The sequence below is a fragment of the Aythya ferina genome, assembly GCF_964211825.1.
Source record: "Aythya ferina genome assembly, chromosome: 2".
NCBI classification, from domain to species: Eukaryota; Metazoa; Chordata; class Aves; order Anseriformes; family Anatidae; genus Aythya; species Aythya ferina.
The window spans coordinates 87,965,617-87,993,516 of NC_140297.1; the positions used below are offsets into that span (position 1 = coordinate 87,965,617).

The window sequence follows — 27,900 nt, forward strand, 5'->3', positions numbered from 1 at the left end:
ATGACCACAGTTTCCCATGGAGCTGAAAGGCAAGCAACTGTCTTTAAGAATTTCGCCATATCAGCTGAACCACTTCACAGGATAGGTCACCAACAGCACCAAAACTTGTCAAAGAAGACGTGCATGCCTCTTGTGAGAGGTCCTGAGAACAGACATGACTTTCCCAGTTTTGAAGAGAAAGACAGCAATTTCTTCCTCAAATTCCATCCACACACCCCTCCAGTTGGGCCAAATTACCCCTTATTCCCACACCGAGATGATGTGCCTTTAGTAGATCCCTGCTCAGGTTTTGTGAGTGCAGGAGGGGATGCTGATCTGCAGCCACATGTTGGAAGAGCTATTGAATCCCTGGTGGACTACAGTGATGTGAAACCTCAGCAGCGGGTTCCCATCGTGGGAAAGGGGGCCCGGACTGCCCACAGGAGGCACATGATCCTCCAGGAGGAAACCAGCCAGGACAGACGGTGGAACTCCAGAGCTGTGCCAGCTGCTTCGGTCAGGGCACGGCTTGGAGGTAAAGCAGACTGATACTTTTATCTCTTAATCACTAAAAAAAATGGTGATGTTTAACAAATAAATAAAATGAGTTTCTGGACACCATCCCTAAGGTTCTGAAAGAACACCATTATGAAATATATTTGTGCTGGATATTTGAATAGAATGCAGTAACTGCTGTAGAATGCTTGATTCACTGTCCTGGCTGTAGTAAAGAGGTACAAGTCAGCAAATTCTAATGAGTGTTTCCAGAATAAAATAAAACAATAAAATAAAATAAAATAAAATAAAATAAAATAAAATAAAATAAAATAAAATAAAATAAAAATATATCTTTTGAAGCTAAGTAATGTTTTAAAGAATGTGTGTAAATTGTGAAGCTATGTACAGTAGCCATGATGAGTTTTAACCTGAAATAACATGTCACTGCAAAGTGTTAGGAAATCCCCTGAATACTTCCAGCATTTCCTGACAAATAGCAGAGCAGAGCATTTAAGACTTTGTTCAATGTCTAGTTGATGGGAGAACAGAAATCCTTTAGGACTTCTTAGACCACCACATCTTGATCAAACTACATATTACCTTCCTACTTTATTTTAATGTCAAGGTGGGTCTGATTATTTCATGTTAATTACAACATCAATGCAGACATTTACTGTGAAACCAAATTGGGTTGATGGTTAATACTCAAAGCCATGGTCTTATGAAAATTCTGGAAAGCATGACTATCTATCCAGGGCTTCTAAAGGCAGACATCAGTAGTAGTAAGCAATGTGTTTGAATTTTTCTGAAGATTTGGCCAATTCCCACAATTTTCACAGAGAAATGCTTATTACAGCTGGAACAAAAGTTTAAGAGAACTCAGACAACATGCTTATGTCTCATAGATGGGGAAGGCATTTCTTAGAACATAATAAATAAATGTAAATAAACTGCTTGGCTCCATTTTACCATACAGAGATAATACACAAACTTCATAGTTAACTGTACTTTGTTCCTATTATTGTCACTATGAAGTCTCTAAATACAAAAAATTCAGGTTTCTTGTTTCTGTCTAAGAAGTCACTTTAAATCACTTGAAGCCTATTGCAGTCCAGTAACAGAACCCAAAAGCACAGAGGATAAAAAAATAAAACCCCATAATTTTCCTTTTTTTTTTTTTTTTTTTCTTGTTCATATCATTTTTGCTCTGGTTTCTCAGTTTCTGTGATTTCTATTTACTTAACAAATTAGATCTCAGATATCACTCAGAACTGATCAGGTGTTTTTTTTATTCAAGCCTCTGGAAAAGTGAACAGGAAGGAAGGTTTGAGCTATGTGTTTCTAGCTGGTCATTAATTTTTCCATTTCAAAGATCAGACAGACACAGAGGTAGAGATACTGTGGCAGATGTAGAGACACTCATGAAATGAACACAGACAAAATCTGAAACTGAATGTCATCAAATCAGTGATATGGGTTACTATCAAGAAAGTGGTCCAGAATGCAGAGTAGCTTGGGAAAACAGATAGAAACTGCCTGTGACTTTCTGTTGATTTGCCATTGGGTAAAGTTAACCATTAGAGTGAAATATGGACTTCACGGAAGCTGTCTACAAAAGCCAAACTTAACTTGGGTACAAAACCTTGAAACAGATAGAGTCCACCATAAACGTATTAGGAAAAGCTGTGCAAGTGTTCTGCCAAAGCTAGTATTCATTTATAAGTTTTCCTCTGATGCTGAGGTATTGACTACAAATGTGTGAATATAGATTAAAAAGTAGATGTGATTTATATTACTATTCCTAATGAGACCGCATAAACACATTCCAGATTTCAGCTATACAATTCAGAGCCCAGCTACCAACCCCCAGGCACATGATGCTTTGAAAGTTGCTAATCTCTCTTGACACCAGCCCTGAGATATTCCACTTCTAAGTCATTTAGGGAAGTTGCACTGAAAGAGAGATCAGTCAGGCATTTTGCAAGCAAATTGTACAGTCAGTTTCTGCACTGTAAAAAAACAACAACAACAACAACAACAAACAGAAGCAGCCTTTGGGACAGATGAGCTGAGATATATGGAACATCTGCAATATGCAGGAGGTTTTCTGTAGTGAGAAAATGTACAGATTTTACTCTGGCAATCAGCACTGTTACTTTGAATTTTCCCACCAGCCTTTTGCATCTACTGAGCAAAGCAAGTTTACAGAGCAGTGAGGCTCTGTAATATCAAAGCATGATGAGAAGCTGGCAAAGAAGGTCATTTTAAGACCTAAGCCAACCAATTAAAGGAAATAGCTTAAGAACCCAGGACCCATCCCTAGAGGCGCTCAAGGCCAGGTTGGATGGGGCTTTGAGCAACCCGGTCTAATGGAAGGTGTCCCTGCCCTTGGTAGGGGGGTTGGAACTGGATAGTCTTTAAGGTCCCTTCCAACACAAGCCATTCCATAATCAAGCAAGCATGCCATTGTTCTTCCCTGGTGTATTTTCCTATCACGATGATTTTTGAACCAGGGATTCCTGACCAGGAGGTGGTGTCCTTGTAGTTAGTAGTCGTGGATTCATAATTTGTCTTCATTGATTTATCCAGTTGCTTTTTGAATCCATAACTTAACTCCCAACCCTCTATTTCCAGATTATGTTAAGCTGCCAGGCAGAGAAGGACCTGGGAGTGATGGTGGACAGTCGGCTGAATATGAGCCAGCAGTGTGCTCAGGTGGCCAAGAAGGCCAACGGCATCCTGGCTTGTATTAGGAACAGCATGACCAGCAGGGCGAGGGAGGTGATCGTCCCCCTGTACTCAGCTCTGGTGAGGCCGCACCTCGAGTACTGTGTTCAGTTTTGGGCCCCTCGCTACAAGAAGGACATCGAGGTGCTTGAGCGGGTGCAAAGAAGGGCGACGAAGCTGGTGAGGGGCCTGGAGAACAAGTCCTACGAGGAGCGGCTGAGGGAGCTGGGCTTGTTCAGCCTGGAGAAGAGGAGGCTCAGGGGCGACCTTATCGCTCTTTTTAGGTACCTCAAGGGAGGCTGTAGTGAGGTGGGGGTTGGCCTGTTCTCCCACGTGCCTGGTGACAGGACGAGGGGGAATGGGTTTAAGTTGAGCCAGGGGAGTTTTAGGCTAGATGTTAGGAAGAACTTCTTCACTGAAAGGGTTGTGAGGCACTGGAACAGGCTGCCCAGGGAAGTGGTGGAGTCACCATCCTTGGAAGTCTTCAAAAGACGTTTAGATGTAGAGCTTAGGGATATGGTTTAGTGGAGGGCTGTTAGCGTTGGGTTGGAGGTTGGACTCGATGACCTTGAGGTCTCTTCCAACCTAGAAAATTCTGTGATTCTGTGATTCTGTAACTGAGTGCTAAACCCAGATGAGTTGCCTCCAGGTCTCTCTACCAGATATCTCTGTCCACCTTAAAAACTGGCCATTTACCTGTTCCCTCTTTCTCTGATCTAATCTTCATTCTAGTGTTGATTTAAGAGGCTCTGTTCAAGAATTTGATGCAGAACTTGTTGAAATAATTGTGATCACATTAAACTCCTTCCCAATGGCCTTTTACTAGGAAGAGTTCACTTCACAGTGCTTCCACCCCAGAAGCAAGAAGCATTTTCTCCAGAGCACCAATCATCCAAGACTAAGTCACACATTGAGTACGAGGCACATCAGCCTCGCCTACCTTTCATATGATGTTAAAAAATGACTGTAACCAATGTTGGTGCTGCCTTAGTGTGTAATGTAGGTACTTCATAGGTACTTAGGGAGTACCTTTTACCTGCCTGCAGAAGGAAGAAAAGCTAGTCAGAGACTACAACATGATAAGCAAAGAGAAAAAAAAAAAAAAAAAAAAAGTGCCATTTGGAAACCATAAAAGTGACAATTCAGAGTAGTCATAACCAACATGCATAGCCCATAATAACTGCAGCACATAAACAAAGTCAACTAAGAATGCAAACTGGCCTGCAAGTAGGCTGAAAAATATAAGTAAGAAGTTCTATTAAATAATTATTCATAACACAGCAAAATGCCTAATAGCATACTGCCTAATAAACTGGTAGGTTATCCCAAAAAAAACTGCATAAAACCCCCAAACAAACTCTTGAGGACTGACTGCCATTGCATAAATGGTAACTTTGGTTTTGCTAAGGATTTGATTACTTACTGTCTCTGCAATCATGTATTTCACTGCACATTTGTTTTTCACATGCCCAATAGCAGAGATGTTTGTTTATTTAACAGCTTTGTTCTTTATCTCTTGCTTCTTTTGTCACTCGTCTTTCCAATCTACACTGTTGTTTTTATGCTTACATAAAATCAGTTTTCAGTGAGTGGTTTGAGCCTTTTCTTTCACAGAAGTAAAAGAAAAGAGAAGTGATGTTAATTGGTCATGTTTATTTTTCATACATAAAGAGAGGTAGAATAATTCACCAAAGAATTTAGCAAAAGCATCTGCAACAGTTATCTGTACACCCTTCAGATGGCATTATTGTCTCTTGCTAGACCCTCTGAAGTCATCATTACTACTAATTTTACAATATAAACAGTCAAAAAGTGAACAGTTTTCAATTGACAGTGAAGTGCAATGAAGCTTTTCCTTTAACAAACAAGAAAAAAAATATTATAGTTTTCATGGTTTGTGGGAAATGGCTTAGAAAAGTGAATGAGGATATCTTCAGTTCACTCAGAATCACTCAGAATCCAAACCAGAAAATACCAACATTCTTTATCCATCACTGAATCCTGCTTTGCCAGATTAGAGACTAGTCTAAGTAATAAACTGACACTGGCAACATTATTATGATCTCGGTAGTTAAAAGTGACAAAGCCAAGCCATTGATGGCCCAATTTGGACGACAACAGATCATGCTGTTTTCAATCTAAAAACTAAAAATGTGGACTAAAAATCTAAAATGTGGACTAAGCAAATCACAAGGGGCACAGAAACCTCCTGAAAGTTAACTTAAAGAAAAGAACTATTGTAGTTTTTATGCTAGAGTTTTCCTCTGAAAGCAAAAAGAGAAGTAAATGTCAGACAACTAATCATCTCAGCAGCAGGACGGTGGAATCAAGACAGCTAATTAAAGTATACAGTGCCGAGAGCAGAGATCTGTAGAAATTCATATGTACAATTACCAAAGCAAATGTAAAAGTATCTCCAGATCCTCCTAAGGACACTATAGCTGAAATGAGTTTTACTAATACAGTGCAAGGAACAACAGTTGCAACCTTTAGCTCTTTAATCAATGAATAAGAGGAAGACTACTTTAATGGAATTACTAAGATATATGCATATATGTGAGCAATCTGTGTACTGTAGAGGGCACTAGTACACACATATTCATGACGTAATTACAAAATTTCAGACATAAAACTTAATGGAAGCATTCCCATATGAGTGCAAGTCATATATTTGCAGATAACATTTAAAGTTTACACCAAGCTGATGCAGTGAAGATGCAGATGCCGTCTTTACTGCAAGCACTTTGCCTATTTAAGAGACTTTTTTCAATTGAATTGTTTTAATTGGAGAGGAATTCAGTTTGAAAGCTCTCTTCACAGTACAAAAATCCATGAATTCTTTCAAGCTTCTCAAAAACAGCAAATTAAATTTATAGCGTACTGTGCAAAAAATCTCTTTCAAAAAGCAGGTTGTATTATTTCACTATCTACATACAGCATTTTGACACTAAATCTAGTGACTTTTGCCTGTGACTGTGATTTTCTTTTATACTTTTAGTAGCTAGTTCTTCAAGAGCTGACTTTTCATTCTGTACAGTGGTTTCCAACTTTTAGACTTTGGACAATCTTCTTCAAAGTATACCTTTATAGGAGAAGTAACTCTATTATCGTTTAGCTTACACTTTCTACATAGAGCTTCATATTTATCAGAATTTTTTAGGGGGGTCTGGAAGTGAAAAGCAGGTTGAAAAGGAAGGCATAAATAAGTGTTCCTCTTAAGGGAGCTGAAACTAGGGCATTATACCATCTTTCTGTTTGACTGTAACTCTTTTGGTTTCCAGCAAGTTTATGCTGGCTTACTAGTCAGTGTATATGTGAATCAACACTATCTGTAGACTATGGCCTCTTGATGAGTAAGCCTGATTTAATGGACCTAGTCAGGGAGAGCTCAGGTTATTGGAATATGAAATTGGGAGGATGATGGAGGGAGAGAAGTATCTTCAGGAAATCATTCACCTACTGCTCATGGAATAGCTTGTTTATTGCTAACAAGGTTGGAAAAACTATGTAATTGTAGAAATGCAATATGTAATTACTAGTTTGGGTTGCATTAGCAAGCTTTTAGTACAACGGTTGTGAGTTTGGATATTTTTCTCTATACATTTCATGGAACCATAGAACCACCAGGGTTTGAAAAGAGGTCTAACCGTCCCACAAATTTAATTCTGTACTTTTAATTCTGTACATGACGATAGGTGAAGTTGGCCAAACCATAGCAAAGTATGGTGTGGTATTATCTATCTTTTACTTTCAGCTTCCATGTAATTAATTTAATGTACAATCATAGAATCACGTAATATCCTGAATTGGAAGGAATCCACAAGGATCATTGAGTCCAACTCCTGGCTCCACACAGGACCACACCAAAATTAAACCAAACATCTGAGAGCACTGTCCAAACACGTACTGAACTCTGACAGGCCTGGTGCCATGACCACTGCCCTGGGGAGCCTGTCCCAGTGCCCGAACACTCTCTGGGTGCAGAACCTTTCCCTGATGCCCAGCCTGACCCTCCCCTATCCCAGCTCCATGCCATTCCCTCGGGTCCCATTGCTGTCCCCAGAGCACAGAGCTCAGCACCTGCCCCTCTGCTCGTAAGGGAGCTGAAGGCCACCATGAGGCCTCCCCTCAGCCAGCTCTGCTCTGGTCTGAACAAACCTAGGGACCTCAGCTGCTCTTCAAACATCTTACCCTCTAGACCATACACCATCTTTGTAGCCCTCCTTTGAACACTCTCTAATAGTTTTATGTCTTACATGTATTAAGAATGTATAATATGTAAACATGAAAAAACATTTTTGTGGACATTTGTAATTCCTTTCAGAGTACTAATGGGTAGCTGAACATTGGTGCATCTTTTTTTTTTTTTTTTTTTTTTTAATGGGAAATTATTAGAGCTATTTTCATTCAGTTTAAAAAAGTAACGGTTGCTGCAAAGGGATTAACACAACAGGAAGCCCTTTCTTTCAGGTTGGACAACTCCAGTGAAAGTTGTTCCTGCTTTGCCTGGCCAAAACCATATTTTTGCATTTTGTATGGATCCCAATCTCAAGGCAAGTACCTGGTGCTCTTGTTGTAATAAAGGAAAACAGTAAAATCATTTTATTTTTAACTCTGCTTTCCATGTGACGTACTTTTAGCAGTAATTATGGTAGTGTAGTGAAACTGGACTTATTCAATTCTTCATCTAATTAGGGCAAATGAGTGCATGCCTGATCAAATTTTAATGGGAGCCATTGTTCCAACAATACTCATTTTTGTATGTAAATATTCATTTAGACTGTAATGTGGGACTGATATTACTCGTGTCATATGTGTGTAACTAAAGACAGAGTAAGAGCAAAAATATTAGAACATACAAAAGATACCAAAACTACAACTGAAATTATATTATTACTTTAAAAATTAGGCCAGCTCATATTTACTATAAATACGCATATATTTAATACATAAACACTATCTATGAGTGCAGCCCTGAGGAGAAGGACCTGGGGGTGTTGGTGGATGAGAAGCTCAACATGAGCTGGCAATGTGCACTCACTGCCCAGAAAGACAACTGTATCCTGGTCTATATCAGAAGCAGCATGGCCAGCAGCTTGAGGGAGGTGATTCTCCCTCTCTACTCTGCTCTCCTGAGACCCCACCTGGAGCACTGCATTCAGCTTCAGGACCCCCAGCATAGGAAGGACATCAGCCTATTAGAGTGAGACCTGAGAATGGCCACAAGGATAATCAGAAGGCTGGAGCACCTCTCCTGGGGGAGTTGGGTTTGTTTAGTCTTAACAAGAGAAGGCTCTGGGGAGAACTTAGAGCAGCCTTTCAGTACCTAAATGGGGCCTACAGAGAAGCTGAGGAGGGACTCTTTGTCAGGGACTGTAGTGACAGGACAAGAAGGAATGACTTTTAACTAAAAGATGGGAGATATAAGGAAGAAACTCCTCTCCGTGAGGGTGGTGAGGCACGGAACCAGTTGCCCACAAAAGTTGTGGATTCCCCATACTTGGAAGTGTTCAAGGACAGGTTGGATGGGGTTTTGAGCAACCTGGTTTAGTGGGAGGTGTCCGTGCCCACAGCAGGGGGGTTGGAACTGAGTGATCTTTGAGGTCCCTTCCAATGAAAACCATTTGATGATTCTGTGATTCTATGATTCTACCTTATTTGGTGCAAGACTCAAAGAAAAAAGTAAATAAAAAGACATCAATCTGTCCATAGCACAAGTCTAATTAAGTCTTTCCTGTACTGAAAATGTAATGGTATCTTTCATCCTTCTACACTGATAAGAGTATTCGTAGCCCTTAGAGTGTTGCACATGCTTAAATAGGTCTCTAAGTTAGACTCCCTCTAATAGCTATGAACGTCATGTGAATATATCAGGCATGTATGAGGGACCAGAAAGTGCATTTGCTATGCCATTTTATAAATAACACAACAAATGGAAAGCTACATTCCTGGGGGGTAGAGAGGCAAGGTCATTCTACTAGTTTTTAAGTTTGCATCCACTTTATTAAATTTTCCTTCCTAAGTAAAAAACTTTATTAAAGTTCCTAAGTAAAAACTTTATTAAAATTTCCTTCCTAAGTAAAACTTTTCAGAAGTAGAGCCTTTCTCCAAATAAATCTCCAGTGCTGGCTGGTGAAGAGTATGAAATGGCATGTTTCACTTTCTTACGTGAAAGAAAATATTAAACTAGGAAAATACAGATACACTCAATTCACTCTTTAAACAAGAAATCATAATATCATATACCATTGCTTTCTGCCATTTCTTTGATTTCTCTTAGGAATTAAATGATCCTTCTGCGGGCTGGAGAGAAGAAAAAGCAAGAGACTATTTCTACAGGTCAAGTACTCAAAAGTGAGACACGGTTTCTTTTAAGAATATTTTTTGTTTGTGCCTTGCTTCATTTTTTTCATGTTCTTTTTGCTTTGATGCACCTTTAGGTAGCAGAGCATATGAGACTACAATTTTTCTATCACTAAGGACTTCTTGTCTTGAAACAGCAATTATTTAGCGTAGGACTCGTCTCATTACCTGTAGTTATCTAAAAGTTTGTATCCAGACTGTGCCATTCATCTCCACTTCCTCTATAGGCAGTGAAGAGAAACTGGAGCTTCCTAAAGGATATTCTGTACATCTGTCTTGAACAACTGCCACAGGCAGGGTGTCTAATCTCTGTTTATACCGCTTAACTGATTTTTCAAGCTTAGACAAATCCTATCATCACCACAAGTGTATTGGAAAATAAACTATTTCTTTCAATTAGTAGATGAGAGTTTTAAAGAAGAGAAACCTGTGAAACTCTGCCATAACTACATGTTCCCTGACAGGCAACATATAATTCCAGTCTTTTTATGTCCCTTTAAAATAGAAATATACTTTCGTTTTTTTTTTTTTTTTTTTTTTTTTTTTTCCACATCCTTCTTTGTCACAGAATTCTGTATTATCTAGCTACAGATTTCATTCAGTAATGATTATATTGGAGAATTTTTACCTCCTTTTTTATTGTTATCCAGAGCATATGAAGAAGTTCCTTGGGATAAGATGTTACCATCCAAAATCGAGCCTCCAGAATCAACAGTGGAAGTGATGGCTGATCCTGTTTCCCAGTGTTTCACAAAAAGGAGATACAATCCTGAGCCTGAAATAAGCCAAGTCAGTGAACAACTTCTTACCAACTCTTTTTTGGTTTTGCTAATGAAATGTAGCCTATATATTGTATAGGTCATACAAACAAACCTACAGTAATGATTTCAAATAAAAATAGTCCCAAGTGAGAGGTCAACATCATTATTGAGTAATTGCCTCAGATTGTTTCATATGTTTTCCCTTTTTCCCTCTGTAAATTGTCACAGAAGAAGATATTCATACATATTACCCAAAGAGAGGACAAAAGTATTGATGAAAAATTGTTTGACAGGAATGATGCAGTAGCATAAGAAGTCTTAAGTTAGATAGATTATTTGTAATTACTATCTGTAATAATTATTTTTTTTACTAAATTATAATTCAGTCCTGCAATTAGTTCTGCACAGGTCATCCTTTCCCTAACAGTTTATTTCACTGGTGTATTGCTGAATAAGAATCTATTAAGCCAAATTAATTAGGTAATGATGCCTTACAATAAACATCTATTTGTGATTTTAGGTTATTGGAAATCTTTGGGACAGATTTCAGACAAGATCTTTTACCTCTCCACAGAAACCAGTTTGTTTGTAAGTTTCTTTTTGTTTGTGTGTGTGTGAATATCAGTGTCCTCTGAACACTTTGTTTAGGAAGTCTGTGTACAGTTAATTAACTCTTAAGACTACATTCAGCAGCATTCTATAACTTGAGAAGTAAAAAGCAGAACAGAAGAATTCTGTAATGTAAATGAGTGCCATGATTGCATATATCTGATGTTTTCATCGAGACTTGACATTTATGAAAATCCCACAGTAATCATACACATTTACAAACTTGAAGTTTTATCTGCTGTGTAGAATCCCAAACAACCTTAGAGTTTTAAATGAGGCCAATAAAAGACTGATAAGAAATTCAGAAGGGCTTACTCAGGTAGTGAGCCAAGTAGAGATGGGGATGAAAAGCATGGTCAAAGCAAAGTAGGAAAGCTAGAACTTGCCTGATTTCAAGGCCACGGCCAGCAGGTTTGCTTGGCCAAACTCAGTGGACAAGTGCAGTGCTGGGCACTCAGGCATTCAAAGTCAAGCAGGCACCTCTCCAGAGTGGGAAAGAGATAAGAACATACTATCACTGGCTTCTTGGAAGTTGTTCTTTCAAAAGAATATAGATGTGGCCAGTGAGTGCAGCTTGCAGAGACAGAGCAAGAGAGGAATTCAGACGTGAAGTTAAGTTTTCCCATATTCTCAAGAACTGGTTAAAGCATTACAAGTAGAAAAGCAATTCATGTTTAAAGAAAACTTGTATATACGGATGTAGGAAATTGCCTGAAGTCCCAGCATCTGAGGATGAGGGTTAAAAGGCAAAATTCTGCATGCTGAACTGGGTTGTTTAGCATATATGCCAACATAATCATTTACCACAGTCTTTTACCACAATTCAAATGAGCATTGCATCATTCCAAGAGCAAAACTTTGACTTGTCACCACATCTCTTTTGGGACCTCATAAATATTCTGTCAGGATATTCTGCCTGCTGTAAAAAAAAAAAAGTGATTGATGTATTTTGTCTTTTAACAGTGTAAGCCGAAGCTCTCGAATCTGTCATATCCCTTTGTATACGTGAGTACAATGTCCTCTGGTTCTTTCTACTTCCTATATTTTTGATTTAGCCCAAGCAACAATTGTAGATGATGCAAGAAGCGAGATATAGACTATGGGTTCTATTCTTAAGGTGTTTTCTGGTGCCAAGGGGAGGGTGTGCTGAGTCTCCTCTGCTTGTGGGTGACTCCAGCTTTTTACCTGTAAAGTGTAAAGTAGGATTCATTATGTCCTCTTTGAAAGAATATCCCAGTGTGATCATTGGCATAGCCAAAAGCACAGGGGATGATAGATTTCTATGTTGTTTCTGCTCTTCACAATCCTCTTCCCTACACATATGCACTATGTGCTGTCATTTGTTATGTGCTGCAAATTCAGCAAATGATTGCTTTCATCTTGGGATATGCCAAACACATGGGGCAATTCATCTCCACATTTTTTTCTTGTGGACCATTTTAATAAATAACTAGAAATTTGGAGTATGCAGTATATGGTTCAGCTACCTCTACCATCTGTTTTATGAATAATGTACATGACTTTGATTTCCTTTCTATCCAAACAGTGGCTGTGTTGGTGCAGTAAATTTTGAAGACATTGACAATGCCAATGTAGACTTAATCATGTTTAACCGTGTGCGAACTTCAAAACCTCGCTACACAAGCACTGCACAGTATGTTTCTCTTATTATCATGATTTTGATACTGCATCTTGAGTTCTTGTTACTTAGGAAAGGTAGAGAAAGTATTAAAGGTCTATCCTGGGTCCAAAAGAATTTAAAAACTTGGGAGGAACACTCCTTATAGTTTTGAATAATTTGAACGAGGTTCTGTTAACTCAGGAAGCACAGTGGGTTTTTAGGTTCAAGACTGAGCTTGGAAAGTCCTTTTTAGTAACTGAGTCAATAGTAAATGGCCTACAGTAGTAACTTCTTAGAGTGATTGATGATTGATGATTGACCATTTTCTCTATAAATCTAAGGGACCTATTCAGCCTAGATACAAGAAATTGCCCAAGGCAGCTCTTACAAAATGAGCAGAGTTGTCTACTGAAATTGTGGTATAACCAATTTTATACATCTACTTGCATTATGGTAAATTTTAATGCAACCTTTTCTGACTCTATATAAATTTTTCATAGAACATTATAGCCTGATTCTGTACTGCACTGCATTAGTGTTACAGTTTCAAGGAAATCATAATCCTAACACCCAGCATCATGCTTTTTAACCAAAAATGTTGATTAGGTTTTTCTTCCATTTTTTTCAGAAATTCAAAACTTTTTTTTTTTTTTTAGTCTCCCCCCAGCTTTCAGGGAAATATCCTTGTCACAGGAACATAATGGTAGTAGTTAATAAAACCTGTATGTTCACATATCCTTCCATCAGTGCTAGTTTTCTGATATTGAGGCTAGAATTTCAAAATCTGGGAGCTGCAGTGCGGCCCAAGTGACCCTGATACCCATCTAGTACAGCATGGTCATAATGGCCTGACAGTAACTGACTGCCAGATGAAAATCTGTCCTCAGTCTGCGTTATCCTGGGAAGTACAGGCTATCTGTGGTAACACCAGTGCAATATACCGTCTTGGTCAAATGAACTCGTCATGATCAGCAGGCTCTGGCCTAGGCTGGGATGGAAATTGGAGTATTCTCTCACTTCTGCTGTTAACCTTGCTAGACTAATTGCACAATTGAGGTTTAAGAATTTGACAGGTGTCTTTCCCTTTTTCTCATTCTAGAAAGGTTGTATGTGAAACTACTCTGAGCATATCTTTTAGATCACACTCCAAAACACCCAACCTGTGTTTCCTGATGATGCTCAGGCAACCAAACACACACATTCCTATAACTGCCCAGCAGCAGGAAAGAGATTTGTGTTACATCTAAGGCTCAAGTGCCAAGGACATGGAAGAGAAAGTTCTGAGCTCAGTGGGTCTGAACCATTATGAACAGAGTTCTTACTTCCAAAAAATCTATGTTTATTTTCAAACTATGGGATATTTTGATACTTCAAACTCCTCTTTTTAATATTTATGAAAAAGAGACTATGGCATTCTTTGATGAGCAGTATGACTTTTGGAATGATAAAAATGTGATTTTTAACTTCAGCCACTAGATGGCCTTCTAGTTTGCAAAAGCTCTCTGAATACCATTAGGAACACCACCTTAGTATTTATTAGTTATATCACAAACTTTGATATTGAAAGGTTTTCACTTTAAGACTTTCCTAAAGTATTCTTTAGTAGGTTGAGATGGTATGAAACATTTATTTTCAAACTTTTGAGACAGAAAAAATGGTGAAAGTAACAACATAATGGTAAGAGCTAAATATGGTGAAATAAAAGAGGAAAGAGACTGTTCTGTTTACCTTATAAGATTTTCCCTTTGCATAGGCCTTTCCTTTTTTTTTTTTTTTTTTTTTTTTTTTTTTTTGCTTTCAGTGATCTTGCATAGCCCACATTTGTGTGAAAACAACAAAGGAGATATGTCATTGGAGAAAGAAGAGGGAGAGAAGCTGCAAAAATATTTCCCTCTCGGTTCTGAAGAAAAGGCAGAATGCTGGGCCTTACTCACATATAGTATTGTATGTGCTAAACATCCCAGTTGCTGGGAACTGGCTTGAAAGTGACTGCAATTTCTGAGCTCCATCTGGGTCCGTTCATTTCCATCTCACGGTTTCAAGGAGAATACCTATCATTTTGCATGCTGCCTTACATGCTGCCACACATTTTGGGAAAAGATCATCATCATCCTTCATACAGCCCTACACATTATGGCAGTAGGTTCACAGACAATATAAGGTGTTGAGCATTGTAAGATAGCCAAATTTGACCCATATTACTGCAACCAAACCTATTAATATCAAGCTGTGAATGTACCTAATGCACCCTTCTGATCGTTTTATCTCACCTCCTGCACAAGGCATGGTTTCTCACAGTCTTCGTCTAACTCGCAACTTCTGCTTGAACTAGAACAGAAAATAGTAGAAAATGATTACTGAGAAATGTGCTTTAAAATACAGCACACACAGCACACGCCATAGTGCTGAATGGAGATTTCTGAAGTGAGCAGAGATATTAACCCTTAGTTCTGCCACATCATGCAGCTGTTGCTGTTGAGCTTTGGAGAATAGAAGCTGATGTGCATGCAGGGCTGCAAACAGACAGACATCTTGGCTGGAGCTATTTTCAGCATATAGTATCATAGTGGATTTATACATTTAAGCAACAGGTTCTGTATTACTATCTCCGATATTCTCCATGTCATTTTCTTGGTTTTTAGTGAGTAAGGCAATGAGTTTCACTGATTTCTGGCAAGCAGGAGACCAAGAGCCCTGAGACCTTAAAGATTCAGATATCTCAAAGGTGTGAAAAACTCAACTCCACCTGAAAAAAAAATCTATTCCTAAAGAGCTCTTCATAAAATATATTTGTTCAGTATGTCTATGAATGCAAGATATCAAGATTGCTATGATTTAAAGCAGAAGGAAGAAAAAAGTTAGAAAGAAGACATAAAACTGATTTCTGTAATATATATTTCTATTGTTTTGCTTTTTGTGATTTGACAGTAGTTCTGGATGGATATATAAAAGGCTTAAAGGCCACTATATTCCCACTGAAATCTTAGATATATGTTAGATATATGATTTGGATTTAGAAGGATAAGTATGCTTTGTAAATCTGTGAAATGTAAAAATCTCTTTGCAGATAGTCACTTTCGCTCTTTCATGGACTAGCAGTTGCACTTCCTGCCTTTAGCACTTAGGCAACAGCACTCAGGCAGTACTCAGGAGGGAGACACTCTTCTTCCACAGACCATGCAAGAAAGTGGTTGCCAGTCAAATAATTAGCAAAGCTGAAACTTGCTAAGAGTCATCTGTCATGTTATTTTGCACAGACAAACAGGAAGAGTGGTGAACCTGGGCATGTTTTGTATGTTACCCTTGTGCCCACCCTCTCTTCCTTTTGGTAGAACAGGAAACCATCTTCTGTTTTTCTTCTTTTTTTTTTTTTTTTTTTCTATTTTTTTAAGGAATTAGAAAGAAGATAAAAGTCATGACTTATGCCGCAGTTGAGCCTAAAAGCCCCTAGGATAAGATCAACCATGTTTAAAGGCCCTGCACATATACACAATGCTCCAGATAATACACTGAAGTCCCTGCTGTACAATTTGGAACTTTTACAGATGGGAATCTAGGTGAGATTAAGTGGCTTGCCAAATCCCACTGAGAATCTATTGTACAGTTAGGATTTAAACTTCATATATCCAGAGTCCCACACTGTGCCTTTTTTTGTTGTTGTTTGGTTGTGGCTTTTTTTTTTTTTTTCAAACTCTGATCTTTAAACTGAAATAGGGCTTTGCTTAAATGTCATTAGAGAAAAATAATTAGCAGAAAATGTTGGCCACATTTCTTAAAAGTTAGGCTGAGATACAAGTGAAGACTTAGGAATTTAAGTTATCTTTTATCCAGCCTTTAATCTCTGTCATTCAGACGCAGAATAGTTGTTGAAGCCTTCATCACATGTAAAAAGCCATGTCATAAGTGTTGTGACTCAGCTGGAAGTGTTAAATTTATGTCTGGATTTATTAATCAAAACTGTTTATGTTCTGGTGGCAGTCTAGGGTGGTCAGTGGGCAAGAGAGCTGTGGAAATACTTTTCTCAGGTCAGGCTCATCATCTTCATACTTAATCAAAGATCCTGGATGGTAATTTATTTCTTCTGATCCTTTTCCAGGCTTTCATTAAAGCCTGTCTTGGGGAAAGAGATTGTTTGCATAATCTCTTGAGGTTTGTTCCAGCTCTGGAATGTAGCATCGTTCTTGATATCTTTGCTTTGTGTATTGACTCCTAAATTTGCATTAGAATGAACTTGTTTGTCTCTTCCATCCTTCTTAATCTTGTAATGTGTGCCTAAAAGCTGCAATTGTTCACAATCACAATTCATAATCATAGAACAGCTTGGGTTGGAAGGGACCTTAAAGATCACCTAGCTACAGCCCCCCTGCCATTGGTATGGATGCCACCCACGAGATCAGGTTGCTCAGGGCCTCATCTAACCTGGCCTTGAACACTTCCAGGTGGTAGGGCATCCACAGCTTCTCTGGGCAACCTGTGCCTGTGCCTCAATACCCTCTGAGTGACAAATTTCCCTCTAACATCTGATCTAAATCTCCCCTCTTTTAATTTGAAACCATTCCTCCTTGTCCTAGCATTATCTGACCAAGTAAAAAGCTGCTCTCCATCTTTTTTATAAGCACCCTTTAAGTATTGAAAAGCTGCAATGGGATCTCCCTGGCGCCTTCTCTTCTCCAGGCTGAACATCCCCAGCTCTCTCAGCCTTTCTCCATAGGAGAGGTGCTCCAGCCCTCTGATTAACCTTGTGGCCCTCCTCTGGACCCTCTCTAACAGCCCCACATCTTTCTTGTGCTGGGGGCCCCAGACCTGGATGCAGGACTCCAAGTGGGGCCTCCCAAGGGCAGAGCAGTGGGGCACAATCACCTCCCTTGACCTCCATATTTCTATAGCAGCACATGGATCCGGCTTCATTACCATATAAATACATAAATAAATAAATAACATACTGGACTGTTTTTCATCTTTATTTCACATTTTTGATAATTTTATTAAATCTCCAGTTCTTATCATTTCTTTGCCAGGGATGTCATACAAACATTTTAAATAAAAATCTGTTAAAAAAAAAAAAAAAAAAAAAAAAGGAAATTGTTAAGAAAGAATACTCTAAAAATATCTTTTAAACATATTCCTATATTCCTACTCTAATAAAGTCTTTTTCACCAGTAGATCTCCAAAAATCTCCTATAAAGCATATTATGATCTCATTTTACTTCTCAAAGCTGCATCAACTGATTTACATTGGTAGAGTACAGGAGTCGCAGGCTTAAATCTTGTCTTTTCATGCCATTAACTAGCAAGCTTCCAAAATGAATACTTTTATACTTTCATGTATTTGCATTGAATGCTCCTTGTGTAATTTTTTACAGGCATACTGGCCAATATACTTCCAGAGGCTCAAGTGGCAATTTTTGTTGTTGTATTTTTGAACTTACTAATTTTTTTTGTATAGTTTCTTTTTCTTGCATGTTTTTTATTTCCTACTTTCTCTTCTTGTCTGCCTGCTGTAAACTCTCTCCTTGGATTTGCTTTCTTTTTCTTCAAACCCCTAAAGTATAAATTCCACTGGAATTAATGAGTTGAAGATATTTGCTTAACAAGATTTCCTGATCAGGATGGAATTAAGTATGTGTTCATATACTTTGCAGAACTGAGAACTGAGACCTCTGGTGTTTTATTTTAGGAGACTCTGGAATCTGAAATGATTATTCCTATTTTCCTTGGTCTGTTGTTGTTTCTTACTGATTTGATTAATAATTATTTGCTTATACTATTTATTCATTTGTAGGAAATGAAAAGCACACTTGATTTTGTATGTCACATAGCTAACCAAATACCAGGTAGGGAAGCAACGGAGAGCTAAAGAGCATGTTTTGTGCAGCCAGACAGGCTTTTGAAAATAGCTCAGCAACCACACTTGAAAACCAGAATTCAGAAAGAGCTCACATTTTGGGTGTATGTTGATTGCTAAGCTCCTGTGTAAATCTGGCCACAAACACCACAATGAAACTTTTAGATACTGAGCACTTGAAAAATCTGGCATGTAACTGCTGCTTCAACCCAAGTGTGTATCAATGAAGAGGAGGATAGTCAGAATTCAGAGGAAACACTGTATTTTCAGCTCACTTGGGCAAGTTGCACAGGAGAAGTGACTTTGCAGCACAGCTACATTGACTTTCAGGAAGGCTCAGATGGCTAAATTCTCTGCGCACTTTTGACATCATCTTATTAATAAGTGAAAATAAGCAGTGACCCAATCATTCTTTTTTGTTATTAACAACTACTTTGAAAAAAAAATCTTTCTTATTCAGAAGTGCATTTTTAAATCAGTAATTTAGAAACCCACACAGAACTGGGTTTACTGCATCATATGGATTCCCAATGTAATCATCTGCTCTTCTCTTTTTCTTAAATATCCTCATCAGTATGTAATTTTGTATAATCCTCCTCCAGTGCATAGTCACCAGCTTTTTCCTTCAGTTGACCTCTTCCCCATTCAACTGCTGAAACAAGGTTATGCTCGATGTGGTATTTTAGTTCTGCAGGTGTTTTAAGGGTCAATGGAAAAAAAGCCTCCCACGCTGGTGATGGGGATTTCCTCTGTAGCATTCATGGGCAGGGCTCTGGTAAGTGCTCAGCCTGACAGACGCAAATAACTCTCCTTCTTGGCATTGTTAGAACTCCCTTACACCCTCTGTGTGTTAGCAGTACTTAGTATAGTAATAGTGCAGTACACATAGTGCATTCCAGCATACACAGCAACAGTTCCTATCGATCATTATATCTGCCTTGTGCTCTTCTCTTTTGTGTGTCTCTTCTATTACAGTACAGCCACTGCTTGATTTCCCACTGTGGTACTTACTGCAACCTCTTGAAAATTGACAAAAGAAGTTAGAATAGAGATTACATTTTCTTGTTCCACATTAAAAGCCTCTGCCTCCAGAGTTAAACAAAAATCTGTCATTTGCATTTTAAAACTTGCTACTCATAATTCATCGGCTCTCATAATACTCAGTAGAGGGCAGTGCTTACACAAGACATGTGCGATCTACCAGAGTGCTGTTTTCTCAGCAGTACTTTTGGCGCATCAGCTGGTTCATGCTTTTAACACTGAGAAAGCAGATTATGCCACTTACTTCTGAAAGATGAAGGCTGAGGAAGCTGAAGTGACTTGGCCAAGGCCATGGAGGTTCTCTATATTGGAGAGAGACTGGGATCTGACCAAAGTCCATTTCTGGGAGCGGTTGTTTGAAATGGGAACTTAATACACTAAGTTTCCAGGAAGATAAAGTCCTAAGTGTTTCAAGTCCTGGTTCTTGCGCAAAGCTGTTCTTTGAAGCTATCCTTTATTCTCAGTTTCCCAAGCACATTGGGCAAAATGCTACTATCACACCAGTGTATCTGTAGTGACTTCAGTCATATTTCTTCAGTGTACAGTCAGCTTCCAACTGACTGTGTGCATGCATCCCTTATCATTTCAAGTTACCACAGAAACCTCACAGGCCACAATTAGCAGGACCCTCTGCTGCCTTGCACCTTGCACAGTCATTTACATGGACTGCCTAAGAGCTTTCCCACAATGTGTCTGTTCTTCAGAAACTGACAGCTTGTCCACCATGTATGTATTTTTAGTGGTTTTCCAATTTGAGTCATTCAGGGGGGTGGCAGGATGGGGCGGGGGGGAGTGGGGGGGAATGCTTAAATATCCTAATTTGACATTTTCCAAATTAGATTTTATTGCTGTCTTGACTTGATTTCTTGTTTCTGAAATATATATATATATTTATACTTAAAAAATGGGCTTGAAACTTTTGAATACAAAATTAAAATGGTCCGAAATTGTAGGAACAAAATGGTCTAGCTCAACCTGGTCCAAAATATTTCTGGGAAACCACCATTTGGGTGTTTTAATCCTTTTAGAAATCCCAAATCCTTTTGTAAATTCCCTATACTGTTTGATAGCTGAGGGAGAAGGGTACGAAATGCAGCCAAGAATGCTCTATTCAAAAATCCTATTGGTCCCATTCTTCACTCTATGTGGATCACCTTGTTTTGACTTCACAAGTTCTCTCAGGTATATTCCTTCCCAACACTGGGTCTGTATGCATTGAATTTCTTGACATAACATCACAGCAGAGGTATTTTTAACGTGGGTTATTCTACTTGGCAAATAGGATCATGGAGAGAAAGAGGAACCATAAATGAGTGACATGTAGATCTTCCTGCCAGGGAATTTGAGGTGGAAACCAGTTGCAAGTCTTACGTATTGTGAGTGAGACTCACCCATTTTGTAATTGCACTGACCAGAAAAGCTAATCAATGATTTTATCTGGTGATTTTGTTCTTTAGGATTTATGAAACAATGTTTCTAAGAAAGAGTAGGATGTTAAGAACTCTTTGCTCTTGAGTGCAAGATACAAATCTTCAGGGCTGCTTTCACGAGACAGAAATTTTGCACAACAAATTTTCATGCCTCACTCAGTTGCTCAGGTTGAAGTGCTAGATCCAAGGTTTTCAAGAATTAAAAAATTATTTGAGGCAATTTTGATTTTGCTCCTCTAAAGACAGCTGGATTGAAATTTATGTGGCAAACCTGGGCATCCAAACTTTGTAGATCCTACAACATCTCTTTCAGCTGCTGCTTCATAGCAGTATGGGTCTTCTGTGGGTCCTGTACTGTAGAGGGATATCTCAGATACCCTAAGGCATCTCAAATGTTTCTGTCAGTACAAGCAGGTAACTAAATTAGATCCACAATGTTTTTCCTAAAGACTACTAGGAAATAATCTTCAAAGACATCCAGAGATGGACATACAATACAGAAATACACCAAAGCAGAGGACATCCAGAATCACTACATTTCACTTGAAAAATCTTACAGCTTATTCAGCTGTTAGCATGGTATGTTTCCTACCATTGGGACTAAGAGCTTCTGGGATGATAACAAGGAAGTATATGAACAAGAGAGATGTCATGGTTACAGAAAGAAAGCTTGATGACGACAGCATAACCACAGAGGAGTTTTGTATGTTGCCCGGTGGTAGCCTGGCATTTAGTTGTTTTCTTTAGCAGCAACAATCTGGTTTAGCAGCTCATCAGAGAAGACACACAAGAGCTAGACAGCATGATCCAAAAACAAAAAACCAAAGGGGTATTTTTTTAACCTCAGTTTCTTCTGCTTTATCACATAGATAACCGCAACACATTTTTGCATCTTCTTTGCAGGTTCCCAGGAGAGCAGCTGCTTTACTGTTTCTTACTATCCTGGTAGTTTTCGCTTCTCCCTGCACATCTCCCTTCTCTTTCAGTGCTACATTCTTTCCACATGTTGTGAAGTTGATGATTTCTGTGAAACCTTTCTAACAGACAGTCTATAACAAATCTTTCCCTTTGGTCATCTCTCAGGCTTGATTTTTGGGTCACATTTTGTCATTTGTTATACTTTTCTCTATTCTTCTTGTTTTTCAAGCCTTAAAGGTCAGAAGATTTTATCAATCAAATGCCTCACAGTGCGTAATGTATTTGAATATCTCCACAGTTGTATAGTTATTATGTGAGTTAATTCCTAATAGGCTCATAAAATGTTGCAAGATAATATTGGGGCTTCTTGTTGTGATTTCTTCTCAGCAATGCTCACACAATTTCAAAGAAATCAATGAAATTTCTTTATTACATGTGAGAGATATGTCTTTTTTTTATAATGTATTGCCAGAGTAGTAAAACTATTTTCAGCCTGACTCTCAGAACGATACCACATTTTCAAGTTTGGTTTGGCTGAATGCATGGCCTTATACTCACACACACTCAATGTCCATTGAATACCTCAGTGGGATCCCTGTGTATGGAAATGATTTTTTCTACACAGTGTTACTTCGTCTGCACATAACCTGACAATTGTCTACTTTGACATGAAAAGGCAACTTTGTCTGCAAGCCTTTTTGGTTAATTCTGAAAACATGTTTCACTTCTATACCAGATTTCCAGGCCTCTTTTTTGCCACTGTGTGGCTGCTGTCAAGACAGACAGCAGGTCTGTTACTTGCTCAGCCAACTACTTGGGGATTCCCTATAGGGAACAGTTTCCTAAGTTCTACGGAACTGCGGTACTGATACTACAAAGCCATCTTCTATGGAGAGTCACACACTGCAGTGTAATGCAGGGAATGTAGCAGTGTGTGGATATATGGGTTTGTGCAAGGTTACTCCAATAAATAATAATAAAAATAATAACAACAACAACAACAATGATGATAATAATAATAATAATAAAGAACTAGGTTGTCCTTCTGCCAGCTATGGGTGCAGACTACAACATCTACTGCCAATGCTCCTGTGACAAGCGTAGTCCCTTGTAACTGTGGTAGATCAATACAGCATTTTGTCATTACCTCAACTATTCTGGTAAGGATTTTCAAAGACAGGTTTTGTAGTACACAACTCAAAGAAGTATCTGATAAACTTGATCTCCCTCATATGTCCAGTTTTGCATCCTGTGCTGAACTTAGTTGCAGAGAAGCAGATAATCAGCCTTACTGGAACAAATAGCTCTATGCACTTTTTAATTAAATGAACTGTTTATTTTTGCCCACAATACAGCAGAACCAAAAAATATCTAAGGTTATTTACCATTAATGTAGTCAAATGACCCACAAAAAGTAATACAGGTAAGGTTTATATAGTCCCAACTATTTTCTTGATTCAGTAGATGAAACAGCTTGCCATGGGCACTTACCCCCATATGGGGAGGCTGAATGTGTTTATAATTCAGTGGAGTCCTATTTTGAGCTGTCAGTATAGAACAGTACTGATGGTACACGCTGAATAACTGTGCTGTAAAAAAGCTGTCATATTGGGGTATTAGATTGTTTTATTTTTAATCTTCATGGATTATCATTCTGTACTCATATATTTTTATTTATTTATTTATTTATTTGGTATTGGTCCATCTCTGTTTCGTCTTCCATTTTCTAGTAAAATTTTCTGTTGTTATACCTCAAATAAGTAGAATACTTTCCTTAGCCTCTTTAAGAAACTTTCATTTTAGACTTCACATTAAAACTTAGGTTCAGAATTAACAAAAGGGTTTAGTTTTCCAGAATTTTGAACATACTGTCTTAGTCCTCTAGTGCACTCAAGCTAGATTTTAAGTTGATGTGTCTTAGCAATATTAGTAGCGTTGCACAAACATGTAAATATATTCTAGAGGAAATTTAGAGAACTTTAGACTCATTGGGGAAATCATTTGTGTTTTAGGCCACATGAAATCACACCTGTTGGCCTAAAGCCTACTATCTCAATTCCTTTTTAATGGGGAATGTAAATATCAGCTAAATCTATATCACATTAAAAAAAATAATAATATTTCCTTGGTTATTTTGTGAACCACATGACCCCACATTTTCTTTGACATGAAGTGATGAAATGTGGCTTATGATAATGAATGATAGTACAGATACTCCAAGTACTTAAAAATTTTGAAAAAAAAAAAAAAAGAAAGAAAAAATATGTTGCCATACCTAACACAAGGGTTTGGGACCAATCAGTGAGATCAGTATAATGCTGTTTTACTTATCTCGAAGAAGCTATGCCAGTTTATATATTTTAAGGACTTCTCATTATATTATGAAGAATTTTCACCCTAAACATCTTTGATAGAGAAACACTAGCTACTTTAAAACTGATCTGTAAGCCATATGCCAAGTCTGTAGTCATTTAATTTACTATTTCTTGCACCCTGCTCTTTAACTTTTTTTTTTTTTTCATTTTTTTTCTTTTTTTCCTTTTTTTTTTTTTTTCTTTTTTTTTTTTTTTCTTTAGCACTCCAAATATCCCTGGATACACTGGCAAGGTTCATTGGTCAGCAACCCACCCGGCAAATTCTAATCTTCCATCAACATCCCCATCAATAATTGCACAAATGCATGGGTAGGTATGAGGTATATTTCTCAGCTTGTTCATAAAGATTACAGGGAAATTCCTAATTGCATTTATTTATTTAAAGAAAAAATAAGTGTTAAGTATGACATTCCCTTGGCTTAAAAAATGCAGAACAGTTGGTGTTGGATCCCACCACATTATTGACGTGGTAATCTGAAAGCACCTTGAGATTTTTTAATTTTTATGAAACTTCATAAAGTATGTATGGGAAAGGTATCTTAACAATAAAGTAAATCATGATTTCTAAACATTTCTACATTGAGATGTATTTGGCTTGCCTATGGTGGCTAAGTCACAGCTTAAGTTACTTTTTTTTTTTTTTCTTTTCTTTTTTTATTAATCTGTGTGTTCTGGAAGATAACCATGAATGCCAAAGTAAAAATTCCCAAAATAAAACTGTGTGGTATGGCACTTCCACAATGGTGTCACCAGACTCCCATGAAGTGGGCATATGCTATACAAAAATAGTTGTTAAAAATGGGTGGATTTACTCAGATGGCAGTGAGATACCATCATGCCATGCCCCCACATTTAGGCAGCCCAGGACCCTGTGACTACAAAATCATTGTTCCCTCACATCACTACTGTGACTACTTCATGAACTGAATTAATAATCTTTACTCTTTCTTGGCCTGCTCAAGGCCTGTTAAAACTATGGACCACATTTCTGAAGTATGTAAGTGTCTCCCCTTATTTTAAACAGAGATGGACACTTCAGAACAAGTGAAAAACCCCATTCCTTTGATGAGAACAAAGAGCTCCTAACATAGTCATAGGTCCAAACCAGCTTTTCTCCCAGCTTCAGAATAGCTTAGTAATTATTTATTTCCCCTCCCTCTTTTATGATGTTGTGTTTTCTCTTTAGATTCTGATTTCTTATTTTCCAGAATGATCTAGGACATGGTGACACTGTCCAAGTTTCCATGTATTCCTGATAAATTTATCTTCCATTAAACAGTTTAATTGGCCTTAAGATTCTGTTCACAACACATTTCAATTCTTTTTAACACTGCCAGCAGAAAGTTTCCAGAAAAGGCTTGAGAAGCTTTAGGGAGCTGCCTGGCCTTTGAAGAACTCACCTTGTCAACTGTTTCATTGTTGTGCAAAATGCAATGCACTGACTTCCATTTATGCTATCCACCATGCATTCACTTCAGCTCTTTCTCTTTTGTGGTTAGACTTAGAAAATACAGTTACCTGTAGTCACAGTCCTTGTTGTCAGGGAATGAAAATACACAACAGTTTTGAGGCTGCATAGCCTAATAAAACTGAACTCAGAGCAGCTCGATGCAAGAGTAACTTGCTTGTAAATGTCAGACAATAAAAAGGCAAAGGCATCTCAGCAAGGATCATTGACAAACTTCAGACAGATACCAGATTTCAAGAGCAAAAAGACAGATGCCAGTGTGATCTAAGAATGGAAAACACATCTGTTACTTCATTTTACTTCCTACAGGTGTTACTGTGGGTACAGTTCAAAGTGGATCAATTTTGCTAGTTTTTGGTGGAGAGGAAGTGTAAGGTTCTTGTTCTGTGCTAATGGAGTCTTTCTAGAACCAGGAAAAAATCCTCTGGCTTTTTTGAAGATCACACCCGGAACCTGCAGACCAGCTTTTACCACGCTCTTTCTGAGCTGAATGGCACCTTCTCCTGAGATTAGTACCCCTGGCTGGAAAATTACAACAGACATTTTTTACTTTCTCTGCAGCTACTTTGGGAGTACGATAGTGTTCACTGACTTAAGGTGGAGGATTATATCACTCTGTGAAACTGCTTTGTAAATGTATTACAGATGCTGGGAATCTCCCTCTCCCCACCCCAACATTATTTAGTGATGCCTATAAAACAGAGATGCTTAACATTTTACTTTTTCCCTTTGTAAAATAAGTGAGATAAATCTGTTAATTTTAGTGATCACACGTCAAGCTAGACTGTAGTGGAGAGGTGAAGAGAAGAGAGCTTATTCCTGGAACTTGGGGTTAGACTGCAACAATTCACTTCTACATGATTTTCACATGGGGCATCATGCCATTCTTACTGTTTTTTAAAATGGCAACCCCTTATTTTCTCGCTTTAATAATTCTCAAGTCAAATCCGTAATAATATCTTAGAAAGTAGCAAGTGATTGCACGTGGTGGATATTTATATAGCTGCTTAATTTGACATGTCTATAATATGTGGTCAGTCTCCTGGAGACAGTAATGGGTATCATAAAGATTTGCTTCTCTACTGCTAACATAGTCTAATAAACATTCCTGTGAAAAGTATCAGTGATATCACTTACAACAGGCAGCATGCAACCACTTCTGTGTTGTATTTCTATTGCAAGGACCTTCCACACTATGTGGAACAAAGTTGTTTATACTTGTTTTAAGCATTCTGAACTCAATGCTGTTGTAGATATAGAACATCAGAAACATGGTTTCTTCAACTTGGAATATTAATGGTATTTTTGTATGTCAAGCTTTATTTCTGTATTGTGTTTTTATTTCTAGGTAATCCCTAGATGAAGTCAGAAAATAAGGTTGCAAAGTTTTTTAGTGCAGTTAAATTCTGACAGCACTGTTTACCTTTTTTCATAGGAAGGAATATTTTATATGCACCACTAGTTGTATGACCATGTCTTGGGTTTGCAGTAGTTAAGATAAGATAGCACTGCATTTCATTTAATTTTAGAGAGAAGGGCTGCACCTTTTCAGCAAGTTGCTTTGGAGTCTTCAAGAGTAATCTTTAGGTCAAAAGAAAAAATCTATTTATTTATTTATTTATTTGTTCATTTATTTATTGGAGACTGAATGAACACATGGTTCTGTGGTCAGTTCTGTGTCAGCCCTACTTCTGATTAGAGGTTTTGCAGCTGAGGAGATACATTATAAAACACTTTAGGTATAAGACTATTTATAGTGCCTCTTCCTGAAAAAAAATAGAAGAATACAGAAGTCTTGTGTAAATTGTTCCTTCTCAGACTGTCCCCAGAATATTTTCTAAACCCCACCCCAGTACCCTGTGTCACGGTGACTAGGCTTTTAGAACAGGTCCCACCATCTCTGGGGCAAATGGACAAAAGTCTTTATGAAGAATGGAATGAGGGGGGAGAAGAAGGTGTGTTCAGCAATATGAGAATGCATTTTAAAGGTCTTTTTTTTTTTTTTTTTTTTTTTTCTCTGTCTTTTTGTAACTATAGGTACATAGCAAAACATGGAAGCTCATCTCAGTCTAATCACCAAGGACCTTTTTCACAAATGGTGACCCCAGTTAGACCTCAGAATTCTTTCAACAAGACTCATCGAGAAACAATTACAGTTTAAAAAGTGTCAGTCCTTTTTACAAGCCTAAGTGAGCCTTAGTGCCAGCTACTGAGGAGAAAGGAAATGTGAAGAGGTGTGGATACTTTGAATACAGAACAAAAATA

The 27,900-nt window shown here is 38.1% G+C and overlaps 1 protein-coding gene across 1 annotated transcript; it reads left to right on the forward strand.

Moving 5' to 3' along the window:
* Window positions 1-27,900, forward strand: SPMIP7 (sperm microtubule inner protein 7; the record flags this gene model as incomplete). The annotated part of the gene is made up of 9 exons (XM_084507368.1): window positions 1-514; window positions 7,675-7,757; window positions 9,485-9,558; window positions 10,218-10,356; window positions 10,849-10,916; window positions 11,901-11,942; window positions 12,484-12,591; window positions 24,369-24,476; window positions 27,673-27,900. The coding sequence occupies 9 exons, from the start codon at window positions 1-3 to the stop codon at window positions 27,794-27,796; spliced, it is 1,260 nt and encodes a 419-aa protein (XP_084363494.1). The 3' UTR covers window positions 27,797-27,900.